We start from the raw sequence: 25,395 nt of genomic DNA, 5'->3' as shown, positions 1-25,395 counted from the left end.
CTCTTCCACATAAAATGTTGAACACGTAAACCAAAAGACCCTTCATTCCTCAACCAGCTTATGGTGGCTAATTTTAGCAAACTTTAGATAGATATTACAGTAACTCACATTACAGAGTCAGTTAGCTGACTGTTTGCTCCTTTTTACTCGAGCTGTTGTTCAGCTACATTTGAGCATTTATCATTATCCCAGAATTATCACTTGTGGCAACGGTGAGCTAAAGTTATTTTTCGTTAAATCATTTATTTTGGTGGTCTAGGGCGCTTGTGTGATAAATGCTGGTCTAAACAGTGAATAGTTCCAAGACAACAAAAGAAAACATCCATTTGGCTTTGAGATTTTTATTGTAAATGTGTTTTATGTAGGAACAAAAGCAAAAATATATAATTTTAGTAACTCTTAGCTTGTAATGTGTTTACAGAGCACAAACACCTTACTCATCACGTTTCATAATACATTATGCCGTATTTGCACCTGACCATATTGAATATGTTATAAATTCCGATCAATGGATGTGTTATGAAACATTACATGAGCATTTTTAATCATGTGTCGTGTAAAAACCTGACAAGAAAAAGCAAGTTACCACATTTTTCACTATATATTTGAATTATCACATTATGTACTCTTTCTTTATATATTCTTTCAAAGAATCTTTCACACTCACAGAAATCATTAGAAGAATATTTCAGATCTCCTTTCAGATGCATTTACAGTATTTACATACATTCACGAGCTCACAGGTGACACCCGTTTAGAAAAGTGTTTCTCCTGATTGTACGGAAGGAATGACTGACATTGATGTTGCACTTCTTCCATACGCCGCCTTGTTCAGCTGCAGCGTACCCATCGCTCAAGGGGTTCGTTGATTGATGTAGGTTTCCAGCAAATCAAACGCTTCCAAATACAACTGGATTCCAGTTCAAAACTTTAACATTCCTCTCTTCAAACAATATCGGCACGGATCATTGTCAGCTGATCCTCAACTTTATGGTACAAGAAAACAACGACTGAACTCTGCTCTGTCATTTTGCGACCCTCCCATGACACATTTGGTTTTATTCAACTGAGATTCAGAATGACACACGCTAAAGCAATGTATACAGATAAATGTAATATGGCAAAAAAAAAACAGTCAATATTCCCTTACAGTACAAGACAAAGGCATCTCATTTCATGGAAAGAGATCTGATATGTCCAAGACCAGGGACAGAAGAAATCATTTCTTTAAATGATCTTCAAATTTCTATCTACCTTTGGCGAATATGCTGTAACAAGTTATAAGGCCAAAGAAAATGTTAAGTTAATTTACATGCAAACCATTTTGTTTTTCATTTTATTAAATTAATTTGTTGAATGAAGATTGACTTTAAAAAGAGAAGAGGCTTCAAAATGGAAGAGCCATATTTTACTTGATTAATCTTAGAAAAGTACTTCTTTTTTTAAAGAGACAGAGCTGATCCTTTTACAAAAGAGAAGTTGAATTCACATGCAATAAAACACTCCCTTTCGAAATTCAAAAGACTAAAGTTATACTTTCTACGTTCAAGGGCCTGTTAGGTCTGCGTGCCATAAATGTCATCATCATAGGGTGTACATGTCGGATTTCTAGTTACAGCGTTGACCTGTCCGGATTTGTCCGCACTGCCAAAACGCTACAAACGTTAGCGTAGCGTAGCAATCTACTTTGCATGCGTGGAACGCATTCTCCAAGCAGACTGAATAGTAGTCCGCTTAGAGAGTATAACCAATGCTCTACTTGGTCTGGTATGACCACTAGCTTATAGTGGTGAATACTGGCTAGTACTTGAGACTGGGTCTCTTCTTCACTTTTACTGTTAAAACCTGTTATTGTTGTTGTGGCCACGGTAGCAAATACAAATACATTAAGCTGATCTGGGGTGACTTTGTTAATTGATGTTGTAGCGGTACATATTTCGAGTCTCAGCAAGTGCAAAAGACTAATCCCCTTAGATTTGATATGTAAATAATTTCATTTGATATGTAAAATTCATCTGTTTTGATATTTAACTAAAGAGGGCCGAAAGAAACTTGATTTGGCAGTAGAGGAGGCAAGAGATTTGATACGTTCAAGACCACCAGCCTGTGCTTGTGCCTCTTGTGACAGCAGTGACATGAAGTAAGTAAAGTGACTAATAAAGTAATTATTGATTACGAAATCACAAAACCAGAAAACAAATGTTGTTTTTCTATAGTGATTTGAAGACAGAAGAACAGACATGCCTCTGTTAATGCTTGTTTTCATTGCTGGATTGAAATAATTTGCAGATTATCATTGGATGTGGCTGCACCACAATTTTGTTTTGATCCCCCAAAAAAAGACCATAGCGTGGTAATTCAACATGAATATGAGCATTCTTCTTGTTTTTGAGGTTACTTTAGTGTTTTGTTTTTTCCTGTCATGAAACTCAAAGGCAACAATGACACTTATTCAAAGCTACAGGAATGTTGACGCATCATACACTCTGCCGTCAATCAAGGAAGAATTAAACCAAGGCCCCCAACAGTTCCCTGTGTCAAGTCAGCTCTTGTTGCTGGGCAACAAATTCAATTTCAAGCCATCAAGCGATGCGTTTTTGCTAAACAACATTTGGCTCCAGGAAGGTAAAAAAACCTTGGGGTTTTAAATAGTAGCAAACCCCTTTAGCGATGCATTTTGTTATTCACATAAGGCTTTTGACTCCAGCAATAACAATAACTTGCATCTCAAAGTGTAAAAATAATCTGAGTAGCAAATCTTTCCTCAAATTAGATCAGCTTAAAGATTTCAGTGAGAAAAAAAAAAAGTTGGTATATACAAGAAGCTTATTCCACCTGTGAGGGTGTTGTGTCAAGTAACAGTTTTCTGTTTCTCTCTGGTTCTTTTTACAGTCTTTTCCTCACCACCCAATAAATTATAACAGTACCATGGATGTACGTCATGCGTACATGTTTGAACATAAACACACACCAGCTGGAGAGTCCTGAACAGACTCCTTTAAAAAGGTGTTTGTACTTTCAACCCCCCCCCCCTCCTCCGCTGTCTTTCGTCACACACAAATACACCCATACACATACCCCCCGTTCCCCCCATCCCCACTCAGCGTCAGTCCGTCAGAGTGGGGTCAGAAGAGTCAGTTTGCAGAGCGCCCTGTCCTGCTGCTTCGTGGAAAGCGGTGGACTTTGAGGTGTTTCGACAGGTGGTCGCTGCGGGCGAACTTCTTTTCGCAGACGATGCACTGGTATGGTTTCACTCCCGAGTGGGAGCGCCGGTGTCGGGAGAGCTCGTCAGACCGGGAGAACCTGCCGGGAGCAAAAATCCAGGATGTGATTAAATCAGATTTATGAAACAAATGTTTTGGAATATTAAATACGCTTGAATCCCACTCTTTATTTCCAATTTTTGTGTTCTCAAACTCTCATTTTGAAATACTCCCACTTCTATGCATAAGTTATACTGCACTTCCTGTAGCCATGCTTCAAACAGCTAAATAAAGTAAAATCCATGTCAAGCTTTACATGAGATGTGTGTTTTGCCCTGCTTCTTCTCTGTGAAGTTAAAGAGCCATCCCATATTTAGCTCAGATCCAAACCTAGTCTATTCCTGGCCTGCTCTGCTGTGGTCTCTATGGGCTCCGGCCAGCTTTGGGTATCATGACAGTGAAGGGTTAAGTGGTTGATAGCGTAGTGCCTAAACCGTTTGTGTGTGTGTGTGTGTTTATCTGTATATATAAGTAAAGCTGTTAAGATCAGATTAATCTGCAACACGGATTCATTTCCCTGCACATTTCCAGTAGCAGAAGCAGAGGCAGACTGAAGGCATGAAGGCGATAACTCACAGAGATATAAAGACGTCACTCACAGTTATTTCAAAGCATTTCCACTCTAGAAATGGATTACACAACCAGCCTATTCATCATTTTAATGGCCTAATAAAAGGATGATAACTGACAGCTTAAAACGCCCAAGTGTGGAATAGCAAAGAACCTTAAAAAACACACTCTTGAAGAATCATTTGGTTCATTGTTTTGTAGTGAGTTCTTTTTAACTTGCATCTCTAGTTGACTTGGCCTATAGTCAGAAAAGCCAGAGAATATCTTTTCCAGTGACTTTTACACTTACATTTAAGCTTTATCTGGGGTCACTAGGCATACAACAAAACACTGATATACTAACACTGTGTAAAGTGACAGAGGTTCCAGTTAAACAAAGGTATAGTCCTTGATGCCTATATGCAAGCACTAATGCAAGCCTTTTCAAAATGTTCAGCATTTTTTCTTCCTGACAGCAGCAATGCAGTCTGTTCTGAGATACAGCCTAGATCTATGACACATACACATGCTTACTATATAGTCAAGCTGCAGGGATATGATATACAATGACCAATATATATTGATCAATTTAATCTGTTTGTACAGCATGTACTGCAAGATACTTAATAACTTCGGGGATGCAGAATAAGCTTAAAACATCCTATCAAGTAAAAATGTCGATATGGCAAATGTTACCTATTTAACTGTTCATTTAGCGGATAACAGTAGCATTTATTTGGACTTTTTTGGCCACCAAAAGGGATGTTACATTTACTCTTTTTGCTTTGTTTTACTCCCCACCAAAACTTTAAATATCAGTACTTTTTTCTTCAGCTAAATGTTCAACTTCGTTCACCAGTTAGCTGCTAACTTTAGCAGCTAACTGGTGGTAGGTTTTTGGTACAGTTGGTTTCAGAGCTTTTTCTGGCAAAAATGAGCTGCCTGGAAACTATGATAAGAGCGGTGGGAGTGAACAAATACAAATCAAGTTGCAAGCTAAAACAACAAGCTGAAAAAGCGTGTAGCATTTAGCATCATCTTAAACTTCTCTTGTATTCCAAGCATGTAAAAGAACACATTTGCAAACACAAAAACATCAAAGGCCCTGTCTGGAGCCATTGTTTGGTTTGTCCGTTCAGGGCTACTGTAGAAACATGGCGTTGCAACATTGCGGACTCCGTGAAGAGGACCCGCTTCATATGTAGATATAAAGGGCTCATTCTAAGGTATAGAAAAAACAATAATTGTAATTTTCAGGGGGTTACTCACTAAAGAAAACGTACTTATTGATATCATATTCCATTTCTGCCAATTGATCCCCCCCCTAAATGCCACAAACTGTACCTTTAACGCTTCATAGAGCTGCAGGGATCTGCTGTCGGATGATAAAAAATCTTTGGGTTCGTTACTTCAAGCGACCCCTTCCATTTGATCCGTTCTAAATAACAGTATACAGCTTTGGCGCAAACAAATGCTTCTACAACAAGTGCCCTCCAGGCAAAATGACTTTGTGTAGACATGTATGCCACATGCGTGTCTCTACAGATGCTACAGATTAGCAGGGTTACTTAATCTAGACCAAGAGGCATGTTGTTGTTGAGGCAACAATCTGACACATCAGTCTCTTTATGGTCTGCACTTTACATTTGTTCCTTTTGGTAATCTGCGTGTGACGCATGTGCACATGTTACACCCTAAAGCTGTACTATAGCAGCTCCAAGCTGGGGCGTGATAGAAACCATGCGACTATTCTACTGACTTCAAACTGGGCCTGAGCCCAACTACAACATACTGCACTGGAGAGCATCTTTCAACATGCGTTTAGGACTTGTGCAAATGATTGGTCTTCAAATCCATGTTTTTCTTTTTTTTGGGGGGGGATTGATCATGTGCCAGTTCTCATAACCCCCTGTCTCTCTCGCTTCCAATAACTCTTCCTCCCCCCTCCTAATCTAACTTCCTATGGTGTCTCAGCTCCATACGTCTCAGGGAAGCTTGAGAAAGGGCGGAGGACACTTCTTTTGATCACTTGACAAGTGTTTTACTTGAACCGTAACTCCTCAGGGCATCTTGGTGGGGCTGCAGCACAACACATAGTATACATTTTAGCGTGGGCGCTGTGGGAAACACCTGCGGAGGCCCTGTTCTGGCTTGTTCCTGAACTGCGCTCCCGGCTCTGCAGCCAAAGGTGGCGCAGTGAAAACAGACGCGTAAGGGTGCGGCCGTCAGATTGGGGAGCACACCTGGCAAATTACAATAAGAAGAGATGTTGGCAAGCGCTGGTACTGTACCGTAGTTTAAACTGTAGTCTTTTATTGTCCTTGTTTAGTGTGTCCCGTCAGCTCAAAGACATTTACGTCTCCAGTCACTGTGTTTATGAGCGGCTGAACTTCAACTGTGTGTAAGTTGAAAGGGGAATCACATTAATGCGTGACAGCACTAATCAATGACAGAGAAAAGCTATATACATGCAGCCATAAAACCTTTTCTGATTGGTTTTTCCCAAGGATGGATTTCTTTAAACCAGAGGAGCTGAATTCCTGAATTTGTTTCAAAGCAGGACACTGGATGCTTTCTAGCTCCACCGCTGGCTTTTTTGCCCCAGAGGAACCCAGGAGCGTCGATAACATATCACAATGACTGAAAGTCAGCTGAGCTATAAATGTCCAACTGTGGCGCTAAATCAAACCCAACAACATCGTCTTGTTGTAACGACGGATACCTCAGCTGACAAGGACAACACGCAAGAGCCCCGATGACAGCTGCCCTGTTATTACAGCAAACTGTTTGGGTTCCAGCCAAGCCCAGTCGGACGCAAAATAAAAAAAAAACACCTCACGTGGGAGTCTCCATGCAGGTCTGAGCTGAAAATACTGTTGCCTGCAGCTTTTTCCGTGCATCCAGATCTTTACACGAGCCAGAAACTACAGCCAGAAAGAAAGAGAGGGATACCAAAAAGCTTTGGAGAAAAATAAGTAAGAAATATAACTTCCACTGAGTTACTTAAGGCCAATGAAATACCACACCTCCCTACCTCAGAGGGGCACATGGATCTATTCTAAGGTTACAGAGGGTAAGAGGTGCCTCCCTCCCAGGCTTACCTCCATTTCCTTGGGCGAGGAGCAAGGGAAGGGCAACTGTATTTGAAAACTGCAAAAGTGTAGTTTCGGGAGGACAGAAATGCAACCCAGTTGCCAAGACAAATGTCAGCACTGTATGTTTCTGCAAACAATGGAGACATTTCAGAAATACATGTCATATCAGCCATGCACTACGCTTGCAGAAACGCACAATGCCTATGCCAACATTGGGAAACCATTGATTAGGTTACAACAAAAGAGGAACCAGAACTACAGTAAATAAATAACAACCGCACTTAGGGGACATTCTCATGTTAAGTAACAAGCTAAACCAACAGGCGGCTGCGAATCAAGACTAGTCTTGTTCACTTGTGATTTCAGGCCGGACAGTCCTGTCCTGTGTTTGTTTGACACATCCTTTCAAGACACATCATTCGCCACACCTTCCCGTCTTCTCATACATGCTGTTATATCACGCAACTTTCAATAGCAGCTCTGCCTGAATGCAAAAACATCCACGTAAAAAAAATCTGTGGTTTCCGTGGTTTGCAGAAACTTGACTGGGTGTCAGCCCAAATCAATAAAGTCATTTTGGAAAATGCAATTTTGTCCTTTTATTGCAGAGACTTACATGAGAAGATGGATACTACTCTCATATCGTTTGCTATGGACCGTGAGCCAGGGGTCAATTAGTTTAGCTTAGCATAGGATGGCTAAACGTGTTTTACAAAATGTCAATTTGTTTCTTTTAAATGCACCACAATCAACATCAACTTGATTGCATTACACAGGGGAAAAAAAAGTGTATGCTACAAAATGCATTTAACACATCATATCTTCATGTGAACAAAACATGTTTGCCTCAAGCCATCTTAAAACAATGCATAAAGGATGTCATTTCTTTTTTTTTTGTCTTTTTTGTCACATAATATGCTTATAAATACATGGATGTAAGCCCATTAGCTCATTTGCGTTACCTAAATCTATTACACTCAATGCAACCTGAACCATGATGCTTGGCCGAACAAAACCTTGCTTGCGTTCAAACACATGCACTCTCGGGCAATAGCTCCATGTGTAGATATGGAATCAAAAAGTCGGAATTTGTACTTTGGATAGAGTTTAGATCAGGAGTTTAGATGAAAAGCAATGATTGCCAGACAGAAAGGTACACGTATGAAGTAAAAAACTTTGAGCTTTGTCCTACGCTGCGTAAATGTGTGTGTGTGTGTGTGTGTGTGTGTGTGTGTGTGTGTGTGTGTGTGTGTGTGTGTGTGTGTGTGTGTGTGTGTGTGTGTGTGTGAAGTGGGTGCAGACAGTGAGCAAACAAGCAGGGGGCAAAGTCTGCATGCAGAAAAACTTCAAAAGGCGTTCTATTTAATCTACAACTTGAACCATGGTACAAAAACACACAGATAGTGGAAAACACAGCCATCATGTAGAATAGTACAAATTATGACTGTCTTGAATAGAATTGGATGTAGTTTTCCTCAAGATGGACCCTGTCCCCATCCATAAACTAAATAAGCCTTCTCATTTAATATCTAATGGGAGACACTACAGGTGAATAGGTGAATGTTTTATAACTAATGTATAAACCCAATGGACGACTTAGATGAAGTAAAATATTTTAGCGTCACTATAGTTTTATGAAATTTTAAATATGCATACATATATTTGTTGCTAATTTGCATACATTTCCAAAACAGAAATCTTACAATTGATAAAGCCATGTTCAAAATGTTTGTTTCATTAAGCGCTATATGTTGGAGGTTTTTACAGAGTGAATTTTGCATATCTCTTTTTATCACTCCATCAATCAGAAAGGCAAAACAATTTTCGCAAAGTTCATAAAACAAATTAACTGTTAGATACTGCCATGAAATGTCTTGCTTTTTTATTTTTTATCAAGTTTTCAATTTTTTTTATTTTTAAATATGCAAATGAGGCATTATCTAATGGTAACTTTCGGTGAATTTAGGAGAAATCTACAGATGCAGATGTACAAAGTAGTATAAATAAACACCTAAATGTGTATTTTGGGTGTTTTCTTTCTGCTCGTCTTAAAGAAGAGATGTTATGGAAGCAAAATAGCCCAAACTCTCAAAATTGGCCAGTGCATGATAAACTATGTTTTTTGCCTGAAATGTCCCTAAACACATTCATGTCCTAATGAAACTAAAAGTGGTGACATGAAAGACAATCTTTGTAATATAGTAAAGGACTTCCTGTTTCCTGTTTGATGAATAGGTATGACATGTCCCACATGTCATTTCAGCTCTCAGAGAGGAGCTTAACAAAAACAATAAAACTGTTCCATCCATATTGGATTGGATTAAGATCTGTCCTTTACTTCATCGCTGTTCTTTACATGGCAAACTAATTTCATTCAGCACATCTCTTCAGAGACTCGTCACATCGGAAGAGTGATATATTAGATTGTCAACAGTATACGAGTTCACAGCGGAAGTTGATAGCCCTTGTTGATGTAATCTTTGCAGTATAGATAGAACACTTCACCCTACAATTGCATCACACATTTGGCTGCGCTTCCTATGAACTGTAGATTTTATCCACCGACCAATCTATCCATACATCTCTATTCACCCGATTTTGATCAGTTCAAGGTTGCAATGTGTGTAAATCGTGTGCAAGAGTGTTCTATTCATCTCTCCTGTTCATGATTTGATAAAAATAAGACACTTGGATCTGCTCACCTCCATCCACAGCCGGGCCACGTGCAGGCGAAGGGCTTCTCCCCCGTGTGCCTCCTCAGGTGGGCTTTAAGGTGGCTGCTTTTGGTGTACATCTTATTACAGCCGGGAAAAGAGCACTTGTGCATTTTAATGAGGTCCGCTACAGCGTTCTTCTGGTACCTCTGACCTCCGACAAGGACCCCCGCAGTTGAGCCCCCACCTAACCCGCCTTCCCCGAGCCCAGTGGGTTTGGCGGCGATGGGCACCGGTGCGATTCTGACAAATTTGGGCGACACAGAGCTCCCGTTTTTGCCAGAGCTGGTAATGTTGGTCGCTGAAAGCAGCTGAGGCACCAAGGCAAAGGTCTGCCCCTGGATGTTGACCAGAAGTTGGGCGACTTTTATATCCGACGGGGCCTGAGCCGGCTGGGTTTGGGTTTTTAGGGGTTGGGTTTGCTGTGTGGCAGCATCTAGGATGGCACTGGGGTTGGGCTCTTGTTTGATCTGGATGGGCTGGATTTGTAGGATGACAGGCACGCTGGAGGCGCCGGTATCTTCTGATGAGGTCGGTGGTGAACCACAATCCTCGTGTTTGATCTCGTCAACACTACGAGGAGAACTAAAATCCACTGCTGATGGCGAACTGTCCATGTCTGATGCACATGGTGTGTGTTTGGTCTCTGTGTAGGAGGAGAGCGGCGAATGAGCCACAGGCACAGTCTGATCCGAATTCCGTGACACTGATACGGGTCCTCCTGCTAAAGTCCTTGAACCTTTTGTCTCAGCATCCTCTGGCATTGGCGACATCGCCTCATCGCTACCCTCCTCTTCTTTCTCCAATGCCACCACCATGTTCTCCTCCAGGAACTCCTCAATCTCCTCCAGGGTGGGCTGGAAGAGGAGCGCTGCAGGATCCTGCATCTCGTCCAGGAAGACAGGGAACTCGTAGCAGTCGTCTTTGGCGTGCTGCTGGAGGAGAGTCAGCCGCTGCTCCCTCTTGGACTCCCATGCCAGGCCCATGGGTAAGAGAGGGTAAGATGAGGTTGACGAAGAGGAGGGGGGTGATAGGGATAGGGAGGAAGATAGAGAAGAAGAATGAGAGCTGCTGCGAGGGAGGGAGGCCTGCGAGAGGAGGAGGTCCAGCAGGCTGTCTTGACTCTCTCCTCCCGAGGAGCTACAGCTCCCGCTGCTCCTGCTGCCCCTGCTTTCGTAGCTGGTGCCGAGGACGTGCCGCAACGTCGGCGACGAGGCCTCTGGGCTGGAGCAGAGGGAGGAGCGGGGGCTGGAGGAGTCACTGAGGTCATCCTCAGAGGGGCGAGGGGAGGAGGATAGCGTCACCCCTTCGTAGGGGTGGTGGTGGTGGTGGTGGTCGTACAGGCAGGCATCGGTTACCATGATGCCCGGCACCGAGCCACTATTGGTGTGGTGACAGAGGCAGTTGTAGTCCGACCCCGGAGAGCCGGTGTAATACAGGAAGGTCTCCTCACCAAGCGGCAGGTGATCCACCATTCCTGTGCTCTGCTCTGAAGATCAATCTGTTCCGCTGGAGATCAGCTGATCGTTGACGAAGAAACTTCTGTCTTCTTTCTGCAAAAGACAAATGAGACAGAAATGGGTCTTTAAAATTTCATGCAAAAACTACATTGCGTGTGCATAGAAGCAGATTCTGACCACCTACTGTGTCTTGTGCTTCATTTCATTTTTAAACTAAATCTAACTTCCCCGTTAGCAGGTTTGTGCACTTGGTTGATCATCATTTCCGACAAAAACAGCATGGCAACACTCAAGTCAGGTTAGTCTGACACTGGGTTAATGTTTTACAACACAGTCGCCTCAAGATTAAACTGTATCACAATAAGTTAACCAGTAGAAAGACGGGCAATGTGTCATCGTGTTTTGGTCTCTAGGCAGTATACCTGCTGCCGGTTCAAGAGGTCTGCAGCTGATGGCACTTCAAAAGGAGAGCCAACCACGTGTGAAGGAAGTGGAATTTGAAGACTCTGTGTGTGTGTGTGTGTGTGTGTGTGTGTGTGTGTGTGTGTGTGTGTGTGTGTGTGTGTAGACGCTGCAGCTGCTGGTTCATACTTCAAGATGACCGTGTGGGATCAGGGGTTCCCGTTTCTCACCCCTCTAACAATAAAGCCACATGGTTCTGTGCGGTCTTTAATGGTGTGTTTCCATTCCTTTCTCTCTAAGTGGCTCTTTAGCCAGCCAAAAAACAAACAAAAAAAATCCATTGGAGACAAACACACTGATGTTCTCTCAGAAACTAGAACAAAACTGCAAAGTTCAACTTCAAAGTGTCCTTTAGACTACCAAGGTGCGGTAACAACAGTGGTGAAAAGCGTTTTTATTTCATATCACAGTCATTCAGTCTGAGATAAACAGATTTCAATGGGATGATGAGTGAAGTGTTTAGTGTCTATTTTTATCCAAACAAAAAAGCCTGCACACAATGCATCCACATTTAACATGGATTAAAACACAGCCAGTCATTGCCAAATGGCCTTAGATGCGACAAGTCTTATGATGATTAAATATGAATGATAAAATCACTCTCAAATGCCAAATGTGTATTGCATGAGCCGGAAAAATAAAACAAAATGACTGTGCGCCCTCTTCTGTAAAACTAAAAGAAGCTGCCGTTACCCCAAGTGAAGCCAGGAGACCTCCAGAGGTCCTCTCAGAGACAGTCACTATTCATTGGAACATTATTATTATTATTATTATTATTATTATTATTATTATTATTATTATTATGTCATCGGGGTCTTGGCGAGCCCTCGTGGAAAAAAAAAAAAAAAAAAAAAAAAAATTAAAGCAGAGAGTTTTAACATCGGAGAGGCTTTGACAGCACGCATGCATGCATAATCAATAAGAGATCTATGACGTATTTAGATCACAGAAAAAATAGTCCCAATATAAGATGTGAATGATTACAGATAGTGTGAGTGCAGCAGCAGCAGCATATGGATGAGACACCAACTGGCTCTCCATGCACAGCTCCACAACAGAGAGAGAGAGAGAGAGAGAGAGAGAGAGAGACGGACAAGCACAGACAGGACAGCAGCCTGAGACTCACTCGGATGTGTGTGAGGGGGATATACTCCAAAACAATCCGCTCCTCCTGCGACCTGCGCTCCCCTCTCTTGTAAAGCAGCTGTCAGTGCGTAATAGCGCGTAATGGCAACGCAACTCCGAGACACGGGCTTTGCATTGCTCTACGCCTCCACATTCTCTCTCTCTCTCCCTCTCTCTCTCTCTCACACACACACACACACACACACACACACTCACACACACGCATACACACTCTCTCTCTCTCTCTCCAGAGAAGCTGGTTGTTCGCTCAGCCGTCACATGATCGGAGCTGGGGGGGGGGGGGGGGGGAGTCATACTAGTCAAATTGGGGGGGGAGGGAGGGGGGGGGGGTTGGCTCATGAAGGCTCGCCTGCTCGGCGCGCCGCAATTGGCTGTAGAGGTAGAGGGAGGCCGGGCCTGTGTGTGTGTGTGTGTGTGTGTGTGTGTGTGTGTGTGTGTGTGTGTGTGTGTGTGTGTGTGTGTGTGTGTGTGAGAGCAGATAATAAAATCACTTTCATCATATCCTTATTATGACTATAGTGCTTGGATGGACCAAGCTGTTTTTTTTTATTGTTTTATTTCTGTGTATTTAGGACTGATTGCTTTTCTGACTTTCATTCTTTTATGACTCATATCATGTTATATTTGTCTATAAAAATGTAATATTACCTTACAATTTGTGTGTTAAAAGTTGCTTGGATCAGCGAGGCAGAAAATAAAATCAGCTTTTTTTTTTTAGTGTGCACACTGTGCTCTTTGCCGGTTTCAGATGACCAAAAGCAGTGAATGAGGGAGCCATGGAGTGTGTTTACATGATGCCCAATAACATCAGCAATAGAAGTTTTTGCCTTCACTCCAGCTGAGCGGGCCCTTGTAAAAAAAACGCCTCCGCCCAGGCCGAAGTAGCTCCACCGGCTCCGACCTAATTAGATCTGCCTGCGTAGGTTAGATTACCTTTCACTGCGTTTCGGATAAATTATCCACTCTCAGCCTGCTTGTAAACATCATAAGAGTGTTTCAGTGTGTGCGCTCGCTCACGGCACAGAGTCAGTGGCTGTTAACGCAGCCGTGTAAAAGGATACACTATGTAACACTGAGGGGGGTTGTTTTTGCATAGGACTCTGATACTGCTACTGTTGTTGCTGCTGCTGTAAGTAAGTAAACACTTTCTCACCGATGCACTGAATATCAGTTTAACTTCAAATTATGTGACGCTCTATCCTCTGGCGTCAGGTTTGGACGTGTCGGGACGCCGTGTCGTGTGGACGGTACGCCGTGTCGTGTGGACGGTACGTGTCGTGTGGACGGTGTGGACGGTACGGTACGTGTCGTGTGGACGGTACGTCGGTGTACGTGTGGACGGTACGGCGTGTCGTGTGGACGGTACGCCGTGTCGGTGGACGGTACGCCGTCGTCGTGTGGACGGTACGCCGTGTCGTGTGGACGGTACGCGTGTCGTGTGGACGGTATCGTGTGGGCGTGTGTGGACGTGGGTACGGTGCGTGACGGTACGGTGTGGACGGTACGGTGTCGTGTGGACGGTGTCGTGTGGACGGTACGGCGTGTCGTGTGGACGGTACGGCGTGTCGTGTGGACGGTACGCCGTGTCGTGTGGACGGTACGTCGTGTCGTGTGGACGGTACGATGGTGTGGACGGCGTGTGTCGTGTGGACGGTACGTCGTGGACGTGGGACGGTACGCGCCGTGTCGTGTGGACGGTACGTCGACGTGTGTGGACGGTACGCGTGTCGTGTGGACGGTACGTCGTGTCGTGTGGACGGTACGTGGATGTGGTCGCGGTGGACGGCACGGTGTGGGACGTGTGGACGGTACGTCGTGTCGTGTGGACGGTACGGCGTGTCGTGTGGACGGTACGGCGTGTCGTGTCGTGTGGACGGTACGGCGTGTCGTGTGGGTACGGTACGGCGTGTCGTGTGGACGGTACGTCGTGTCGTGTGGACGGTACGTCGTGTCGTGTGGACGGTACGCGTGTGTGGACGGTACGGTGTGGACGGTACGGCGTGTCGTGTGGACGGTACGGCGTGTGTGTGGACGGTACGGCGTGTCGTGTGGACGGTACGGCGTGTCGTGTGGACGGTACGGCGTGGACGGTCGTGTGGACGGTACGGTACGGTACGTGTCGTGTGGACGGTACGGCGTGTCGTGTGGACGGTACGGTGTCGGTACGTCGTGTCGTGTGGACGGTACGCCGTGTCGTGTGGACGGTACGTGTGGACGTGTCGTGTGGACGGTACGGCTCGCTACATGCGTGGTGTCTTTCCAGGAAATTCGGTGAAGGCAAAAAAACCCACTAAAGCCTTGTTTATTCTCGCCGTTGGCAGAGACAGAGGCGTTTATAGTCATTATTCTCTGAAACACCAGAGGGCGTACAACCAAAATGAACTGTGAGTGAGTTTTCAGACTGACATGGAATCAGACAGAGGTCGTTGGGTACAGGGTGCTAAAAGAGAAGCAGGCGGCTTGCTTTTTCACCGTATCCAGTCAACACTTCACTGTTTTTCCCCCACATGGATTGCGTCTTCGCTCATATCAACGGTCCTGATATCTCGTTAAGACTCTACGTGAGTCGTCTCCGTGACCGACTTCAGCTCCCGAGACTCCGTCTACGTTTAAAGGTCTGATCTGAAGTCACATTGGAGGAAACGCAGTGCTCGTAGTGATTACTCACCCACACGGTCTAATGAAGTCCACAGAGGTTCTTTTTCTCTGCCCCGCAAACTAATTGGTTTCGGCTGCTCCATTCCAACTCACAAACACCTACACTCGTGCATATTATGTAAGCCTCCAGATGGATTTCTCTAATGAGTCAAATTGATTTATTTCACTCTGTAATGCTTGCAAGGGGCCAAAAGAGAAATGGGTAAAATGTGTGCTTCTTGGGTGCATGCTTGTAAGGTTGTAATGATCACAGACGATATTTAACAAAGATAGTAACGGGACGGGAGATAAGGGAATTGTTACATTACATTACATTACAGTCATTTAGCAGACGCTTTTATCCAAAGCGACTTACAGGAAGTGTATTCAACATAGGTATTCAAGAGAACTACTAGTCACCAGAAGTCATAAGTGCATCTCCTTTCTTAAACAAGCATCTTAAAGCATAAACCAGAGCAAAAGTATAGTGCAGAAGCAAATTACTACGAAAACAATAATTGCAACAGAGACTTGTGGACTTTAAAAACACTGGTCCAGTGTTCCCTTACACTAAAGAGATAGAAAGGAAGCATTTTAGCACCTTTCCTTTGCATTTAGAGGATTCAAACCGCTCTAATCATGGCTGCCACTTTGATACTTCCGGGTCACTTCACCTAAAGAAACACTTCCTGAGCTTTCATAAACGCTATTCAGTGGCAAACCAAAGTCTCTTATTTGATTTTTGGAACCCAATCCAATTGAAAAAAGAAAAATGGTTCAATATTATTGGGAATAGATTAGTGATTTTGTCTATAGTGGCAGCACTGTTTTTTTTTAGATCAAGCACAGTTTTGTTTACATCCTCTAAGCCCCTTACCAGCTTTGGCATCACCGGCTGACCTTGGACCCCCGGCAGCTTTAAAACCCCCGCCGTGAAAACAGGAAGCTGTGGCAGTTCACCTGGTGACTGGAGGGAGCTTGGGCCGAATTTACACTGCTGGTGTCAGGATGGATTATTCCACTATATTCCGCTATATAGTGTCAGGTGAATGGGATGCAAATGTGAGCATGGGGGGTGGGGGGGATTTCCAGCTGTGACAGCTGTAAGATGACCAGATCCGTGCCATGACAGTGGAGAAAACACCAATCCAACGGTGAATTGTTGCGTTTTGTTCGCCCCTTTGAGGCGTTAGAAATACGTTTCCAAGAAAAGTGTCTACGTGGGGGATTACATTTAGTACAGGACGCTTCACCCTTTCGCCTACAGTTGTTGTTTTTCCCCCACCAGCCAGCACACTATTTTCAGACGCTCCCCTGAGACTCACAGTACCAACAGCAATGTAACATATTTGTTAAAAACCCAGCTTGTTGTTGGGAACAAATACTCCCCCCGAGAGTTACGCAATGAGTTTTTAATAAAGCCGCGCAGGACCTCGACCCTTCCACCTCCAACCAACCAACCACCACAGCTCCTGAAACCAACACAACCCTCCTGTGTCTAATGCACTTCTTAGACAGCTTAGTCGGCTTTTTAGTTACACTTGCAAGTCTCATCCTATTTGATGGATTAAGTGTACTTGCATTCTGCTGCAACCTTTGTAGACTCTTACTAAGCCTGAGTTGTGTCTTTGCATAATGATGTTTGTGTTTGTGCTGAAAGCATACATGTGCTCCCTTTAGATTAGAGCCTGATTACAAGGCTGTTTTTTTAGTATGTATATATGTATGATATGTAATCGTCTGCAGACTAGCCATGACATCCTTCTCTAAAGCCAGCCGACAGTGTTTGTGTGTGTGTGTGTGTGTGGGTTCAGCCAGAGTGTTGTTTTTGGCCAGTTAATTAACGTTAACTAGTGACTTTATTCGAGAGCACTGATAAAAAAGGGAAAATATGCGATTGATGGCTGCATATATGATATGATGCTAACATGCTTAAGCTAAATGTCCCATGCAAAAAAACATGGCGATAAAACAGCATTTTTGCTGTATTGCAGGGTAGATAGTTAGCCTAGTTTTAACCAGTAGGCAACCTCATGTTCTACCAAATGCAGCCAATACGGAAGTATCTTAAACTTGCATTATCTCTACTGACCAGCAGGGGGAGACTCCTCCGGTTGCAAAAAGAATTCCGATCGTATGGAAGTCGATGAAAAATGACCGCCTTCAAGCAGGTTAAGCTTTAGGGCGGTTCTTATTAACCAATGGCTGATGTCACAATGACTACAGACACTTCTTATATATAGTTTATGGTTTTTACATTACACTGCAGCATTGTATGGAAAAATGTAACATCACACTGCTATTTCATTGTAATGTAACCAGGACTGTGGACTATTGCTATCAAACCCAAAAATGAAGTATCTATTAAGCTCTACTTTTAAGTCAGGTTTTGTTCAGTGAAACCAGACACCAATCACTTTTTTTTTTTTTGTGAGTTAAGAGCACATGTGGCTCTTGCTGCAGTGGATGTAGAGTGCAGCAACACATTGGCACTTTGGTCAGAAGTGAGTCCAGGTATGTGTCAAGGCTAGAGACAAGGAGAAAGAAAGCTAGAGCAGCAGGTTAATGAACAGTGACTTCAGACACAGTGACACACGTAGCAGAGTTCACTGCCTCGCGACGCTTCCATGACGTATTATTTACCCTCCTATGCCGTTACTCTGCGTCCATACCTCCTGCACTTGTTGACTCCTCTTCCCCTTTTCATTTGTTTAACCCATAAAAACACATCCAGGCCAAAGTCCACTACCATCCTCTCAAGGTCGTGAGCCAGTCCTCTCGTCAACAAACCTCAGCAGAGCTTTTATTGACATGCTCCCTTCCGCTTACACACACTTGCAGGAGGCAATTTTCTGAAAACATTTTTGATAGTCATTTTTATTTTTTATAGCTCATCAATTATCTTTCATCTCTCACAGCAGAATTCTCTCCCATTGTGGATTGCTTTAGTGAATATTTAACAACACGAGGCCTGTGTAAGTAGGTTAGTAACAATCCAACCCGATATGTGAATCAGATATTCCATCTGAAGGAACTAATGGAGCAGTGTCACCTCTCTGATACTCAGACACAAACCCCACGGATGCCACCGAAAATATGCAAAATCCCCATAATGCCTGCTGTGAGTTTAATGTCCCTGCTTTGTTGTCTCTGCTAATGCTTTATACTGGCTGGTGGCCAAGAGGATCAGGTGCATAAAAATGCTCCTGTTTGGCTTTCATTTGACTGTGATTCTCAGGCCATTAATGGAGGAGTAAGGTACTAAAGGCAGAAAACATTTGTCCCAAAATACATTTGCAGAAAGTATTTTATTGAACATACACATATGCAATAAACCATTAATCCACATGAGGGAGCCTGAATGTTCATATTGTTCTGATAATTGTAGCTACCTATAACTAGGCTGGAATCGAGGCCGAAGCGTGAGTGACTTAAACTTAAAGCATTCTCTCTACTGACCAGCAGGGGGCGACTTCTCCCGTTGCTGTTACGTGATTCATTTCCTCAGTTGTAAACATGAATTTATGGTCTCAATCTCTAGTTTCAAGTCTTTTCAATACAGTATGATGGCAGGGCTACCTTGTGATTGACAGCACTGTGTACAGGGTCTCTCAGGCTTCAAAACCGTGGTCCACAAACCAATGGATGACATCACGTAGACTGTGTCCATTTCTTATACACAGTCTATGCTTAAAACACTGAATCTTACACGAAAGGCTGGCGTACATTTTGTTAAACTGATGAGGGGAAATGAAAAAAGGAAATAGCCTGTTATCACCACCTAAATGCATTTAGAAAGTATTTAACACGTGTATAAGTTTTCAATTTCAAATGCAGAAAACAAAGTTGTGATCCATCAAAGATAACCACCGCTCCCCCAGGCTTGATCTTTAACTTAGCTGTTGGAAGTATCAAAAGAGTTTGTCTTAGAAGAAGAAGTTTTGGAAACACTGTTATAGCAAACGTAGCTTTGCAAAACAAAGTCACAGGGTTTCATTCAAAATGACCTCTGGGGGCATCAAACGCAATTTAAGCAGCTACACTGAGTCACATTGTATAGATACACAGTACATATTGTTTCCGACTTGTTTGTCATGAACTTTAAGGAATGTTACTTTAAAAAGACATGACCTTTTGCTGCTTGGATCGACTATGCTTTAAAAAGTAATAAAAAAATAAATGCCATTGTTTTCCAAAAGTACCCAAGTCCCACATACTGCTGTTTTTTCAAAAGGACAGAGGCTGCAGTGTTTAGCGTTGCTGTCATGGCTACTGCCATGCTCCACAGAGAATATTATGCCTCCAAGTCTTGGATCTGTAGTCCTAATCCAAACCGTTTACAGACACAGAGAACAAAGCTTTGCCTTTATTCAAACTCCAAAAACAGGGGTATTATATATCCCTTTGCTCCTCTCTCTGTTCCGAGCTAAAAATGGGTTTGCTTCAGTATGTACATGATGGTGGCCAGCTTGTGATTTCATGGCTCTAAGTCACGTCTCTGCTTATTCACAAATCCCAGAGATGGGGAGGAAGAAATGTATTGTCAAACACCGGCCTGTCCGCTCACATTAAGATAATCAGTCATGGGGAGTTTCAAGGGAATTAAGTGCAATGAGAAAAGTACAATATGAACTGCAATATGCTGCAATGTCATCCAAGTATGCTGTTAGCGTAATTGTAGATGCCCTTGTGGCTTGAGCATAGCAGCCTTTTAGTGGATGGTTTTATCCAAATATCCAGCTCACATTACAGTAAGTGAAAACCATTATAGAGATGATGCAGCTGAATTTGTCATCCAGTGTCAATTTGTTAACAAATGCTGCCTCTGTTGTTTGTCATTTCAATGTATTCAATCAAAAGTTCAACTTTTTGGGATGTGCATTTATTTATTAGGTAAATACTGCTTCCAGTTTTATGCTAAACTAAGCTAACCGGTTGCCTGCAGTAGCTTCATATTTAGCATATAGCAATCTGTTCTTATTTCTAACTCGTGAAATAATTATTTGCTGCTTGATTACTGCTCTTATTTCTAACAGCAGATGTTCACATAGGAGGGATGTTGGAGTTAATGGGTGCCTCAACACAGGACTTTAACCCAGGAGAACATTAATTGTGTCCTGAGTGAAACCAAAGTTAAGGTTGGCTTATTTAGATTTACTTCAGTAATTAAAATAATTTACGAACAAACTTATATAAGCCAAATTATGGTGTTTTACTAAACCTAACCAGGAAATAATGTTGCTTAAATCTAGCCAAGCAGTTTTGTATCGTTTTTGTTTCGTTTCAAAATACAACATTAACCACTTGTTTAAAACTGCTGCCGTAATATGGGAAAAATTGCATTTCTCTCGAAATTGAATTGAGATTGTCATCATTTTGAAGGAGACCGTTTGTCATATAGACACAAGAGTGCCATCAATTTTTCTCATCTCTGCAAAAAAGCAAATTTGTGTATTCATAAAGAAGGAATTGACTCAAGAGAGACATCACATGGCTTTTACAAAGCATGTGATTGTGCCGACTTTGGCCATGTTCCTCTTCAGTTTATAACTCCGTCCACGGCACCTCTCAGCTGTGACAGCATAACAACAACAAAAAGCTGTTTTATAAAGCAGCTCAGCGGTGAGGTAAGTGGAAAAACAGAAAGGCTACATTGTTGTTATTGGTTACACCACTGCTACTTTTATTGGGCCTTTTAAAATTCGAGACGATTACGTCTCCTTGATTATTTACTCTGCATTCATTTGCAGCGTGCAGAGTGGGATTCATTCTATATCCTCGTAACTGATCGTATGGCCGTAAACTTGGTTCCAGTTAATGTTTCAGGAAGCCACTTTGGACTTTTTGACAACAAATATACTTTGTTTGAGACCACGACTTGAAGCAATTTTCTAGAGAAAGGTTGTGCACAATCCTACAGTAGCCGGTCCAAAGCCCTTAAGCGACTCGCTTAAAACTTAAAGTGTGCCTCCTTTTTCTTCCTCTTTTTTTTTCATTTCTGTTTGCCCAAAGTTTCCCTGAGCTAAGACTCTCTGACCTATTACCCAAAATCCTACAAAACCGGGTTTGTTCAAGTCCCTTTAAAAAAAAGGGACTTTTTGGCAAAACACGTTTTGCCAGATGTTGTTCCTCGCTACTTTCCACATACTCGTAAAAAAAAAAAGGAAAAAAATGTGTGTGTGAACGCTGCGATGACATCAGAATGTGCTTGTTGTTGTGCAGAGCTGCAGGAGAGTGATGTGCTCGGCGGTTTATGGAAACAAGACACATAAGACGCGGGTCGGTCTTTCTGACGTCTCATTCCACCACGTCTGAGAGTTTCTACAATGAACTCCTTCACTTCCTGAGCTGCTCCTCCGCCTCCTCCTGTCCGTCCTTGACCCCTGCACGCTCCTAAAGCACCTCCTTTATCAGCGTGTTTACATCCAGGCAGAGCTGCTCCTCGGCCTCTTTTAGTCATAACAGGCGGTCACAGTGGACCTGACACCGACTGTTCCTCTGTGCAACCTCAGTGATCTGCTGAGTCACTTTCTCTCCCCTTTGCTACTGTCTACACACTGAAACCATAATAAACAGACTATTTTTATGTTTCCCTGTGCAGGGGACTGTTCATGATTTGAATCACATGCACGTATAAATCCTGTATTACATTTTCTAAATGAAACTAAAGTTTTTGCGTTGGTTTCCTACCCTCCGGACAGCAATAGCTTTTCTCCTTACTGTTTAAAAATCAACTTGCAAAAAGTATCAAATTTGGTCCATCGCTGTCCGTTTTTTGTCAACGTCACTGCTGTCATTATCACAGTAATGTGAGTAGAGACGCTTGTGAAAAACTGTCCCTGTTGGACGACAGACACTCCGCCTTGTGGACAGTTTTCACTAGTTCCCAAAAGAAACCTGGTTCGCAATGAGGTCTGTATCCAAAGAAGCTAGGACCTTGTGATCGTTAGATTCATCGTCACAAACACAATTTGTTCAGGATTTGAGCACCAAAAAAAGATTTAAATTCTATTCACCTGTATTGTAAACTATACCACATACAAACCGTGTGTATTGTACACACGGTTTGTATGGTAGGGTCTATTATAACCTAATCATCTAGAAGTGAAACCAAATAGAACCATATATATTTTAATTGGACTCTGCCTGACTTGATTGATCACAATAATCTTAAAATTGGATTATCCTTCTTAGAGTTTGGTTTTCTTGGCCTACTTTTAATTCCCTGAAAATGAGAAAAGGGGAGTGTGATGACTCCACGAGTTCTGAAAATCAGGCGAATGTTACGTATAGTTCTGTGCATTCACGTGCTTTAATCTGTTTACTGAATCAACTCATTTTCAAGGGAGGAGGCTCATTGCCCTGTGCAGCGTTACAGAAGGAATCACTCCCAGGAGCAGAATCAACTTGCCGCCATAAATCATGTGTCTGCGGACAAAACAACAAGGTACAATAAATCAGATCGTGTTCTTTCATGTTTGGTTTTTTACTGTAATGCAGTTCGTCAACTTGAGATATGAGTGAACACAAACTTAGTCAAAGCGCATATCAAAACACAACATATTTGTCAAAACAGTTCAGGGTTTCTAGTTCAACGTCTACATTCTTCTTATTGGACATTCATAAAAACGTCAACATACAATATAGATTTATTATTAGAGACACAACTGTCAAATGCGTTTTGTAGCTCTACTGTAAGCAAACAAGGGGGAAACATTTTTCGTCGTGTACATTGCTGTATATACAATCAAAATAATCATTTCTTAAACATGGTGGGCTGAATATACATACTGTATATTAAGACAAAGACGGACGGACAAAAATGCTCTTGTTGTACAAAAATCACACGACAGGCTTTAAGTACCATCAGAATACTTTTTTAAATTGTTGGTGTCTTGCGGAGACCTTCCATGTCGATTCCTTTATGACCCCGGGAACATTCCATATCACTGCAGAATATCAAAAATACATGTTTCTCGATGGGGAAATTCACACGTTCCACTTGTTTAATATACCAGGTTGCAAGACATAGCGCACAGCGAGACAGTTTAACAGAACATTTTTTGCAATTGAACATTTCTGCAAACCAGGGATATGGTAAATGTTGATGATTTTCCATTCAGGCAGCAAAAGTGACTTATATAATCCAGCGAGCTATATTTTGAAAGATGCGTATAGAGAAAGTCCAGCGAGGGAAGGTTATGAGTTATGATCGTTACATAACGAAATGCAAGAAAGTCAGCTAAGGGCGGTTGTTATTTAGTTCTGAGAGTCACAGTTGGTAAGCTTGCAACGTAACCATAGGTAGGAAAGTTCGCTGAGGACTATTTATTTACAGTTGTTGCCAAGACATAACCAATCATTTCACAACGTTTACCACGCGGGATTGTGCGTTTCTGCAAGCGTGATAGGAGCTTGATACAAAACGTATTTTGGGATCAATAACATCGACATTCAACGCATTCTGTGGCAAAAACGCACAGTACAAATGGCAAAATGAGTTTTTCTGGGTTGTTCTGAAATCTACAAATGAAAATGTACAGTGACACGAGAAAAATGCATATTACTGCGAGATATACCTCTCTTTTTTTCTTCTTCTTCTTTTTTTGACAATCAAGTTGCAATGACAAAAAACTATACTTGAACACTGGAAGGCATTTATTCCTCGACATGCAACAACTTGACGATTAAACTTTGTACAAGTTTATAAAAAAAACTAATACGCTAACAAGACACATTAAACTGCATAAACACCCCTCTAAGCCGCCACCGCCATCATCAATCATCATCATCATCATCATCATCATCATCATCATCACACTGACAATAACAAGACGTCCAAAAAGTGACCGCCACATTTCACATGAGAACACTCGCGTGCGGTGGAGCTTGCAGTTCGTGTGTCGTGTGCTGTGCTGAGTTAGTATAGGAATGTACAGTAGTCATGCATAATAAAAGGTACCCTGCTATACAAACGGTGAACACTGGGTGGCAGACTTTGTCCACTTTGCACACAGCTCCGGTCTGCCTGGGATGGTAAATGTCAAGTCATGGCAGGGGAGAGAGAGGGACATGCATAGGGAGGACATCACACTGGGGGGGTCGGCTATATTGCTTTTAGGAGAATGTGCGTTTGAGGTTTTCTTTCCCAAAACGTATGCATACACAGACTTATCGGACTGAGTCTAAAACTCAAAGTACAGCCATTAGTCTTCCTCTCAGTTCCATCTCCAACTGCCACCGCCTGTTTCTCCCATTTGTCTTCCCCCACGGGCATCATCAAACTAATCCTCTCCTCTTCCCTTCTTCTTCTTCTTCTTCTTCTACCATATCCGTCTCTTTCGTCCTCACGCTCATGGCCTTAGTCTATTATTTTTCTTTCCGTTTTTTCCCTCTCTTAACCTTACCTTCCCTTTACTCCCACCTCCTTATTTCCTTCCTTCCATCCTTCAATCCTTCCTCCCCCCCTCTCTGCGGAGCAGCCGGAGGGACTGGCATTTCTCTAACAGCGGGAGGGGGAATCTGCACCCGGCCCCGGCCCACGCTGAGCAAAGGGGAGGGTGGGTGTGGCGTGGCAGACACAGGTGTGTGTGTGTGTGTGTGTGTGTGTGTGTGTGTGTGTGTGTGTGTGCGTAAAGGTCTATGACTGGTAATAATGAACGCGGGACCGGAACCCCCACACTACACCTGCCGACTCCTCTGTGTGACGCCCCGCATCTGAAAGTCTCTCCTCTCGTCACTTAATCATCCGGATACATAAAACCAGGGGTGTCCACAATCCTCCAACTGAATCAAGACATCTGCACCCCCATCCGCGCAATATGAACGGGTCTTGTCACTCCTGTTATTGTTCTTTGTCTGACTTTCATTTTGGGGGATAAACATGCTCTTATGTTTGGAACTAAGCTACAGTTCCTACAAGTTGGGGTGCTGTAAACAGGATTGTCCTCGAGTCAGCTACAACTTTTCTTTGCCAATATTTGTTCACATCGACGAGTTGACACCATTAAAAGTATGCCGAATAAACAAATCAGCAGCTCCTGTTAATGATGTACTCAGGGATGTCCAG

The 25,395-nt window shown here is 42.9% G+C and overlaps 1 protein-coding gene across 2 annotated transcripts; it reads right to left on the bottom strand.

The window, feature by feature from the left end:
• Positions 1–331: 331 nt before the first annotated feature.
• On the bottom strand, positions 332–12,889 carry LOC129099679 (Krueppel-like factor 15). Of its 2 annotated transcripts, XM_054609016.1 has the most exons (3): positions 12,670–12,889; positions 9,610–11,174; positions 332–3,303 (listed from the first exon to the last, which is right to left on the bottom strand). In XM_054609016.1, the coding sequence occupies exons 2-3, from the start codon at positions 11,094–11,096 to the stop codon at positions 3,135–3,137; spliced, it is 1,656 nt and encodes a 551-aa protein (XP_054464991.1). In that variant the 5' UTR covers positions 11,097–11,174; positions 12,670–12,889; the 3' UTR covers positions 332–3,134. The 2 variants fall into 2 exon arrangements, with proteins under 2 accessions (XP_054464991.1, XP_054464992.1); XM_054609017.1 differs by lacking the exon at positions 12,670–12,889 and having other exon boundaries at positions 9,610–11,197.
• Positions 12,890–25,395: the final 12,506 nt, after the last annotated feature.

This window comes from Anoplopoma fimbria, chromosome 12 (genome assembly GCF_027596085.1).
Source record: "Anoplopoma fimbria isolate UVic2021 breed Golden Eagle Sablefish chromosome 12, Afim_UVic_2022, whole genome shotgun sequence".
Taxonomy (NCBI): domain Eukaryota; kingdom Metazoa; phylum Chordata; class Actinopteri; order Perciformes; family Anoplopomatidae; genus Anoplopoma; species Anoplopoma fimbria.
This window is presented reverse-complemented; position numbering and strand designations above follow the sequence as displayed.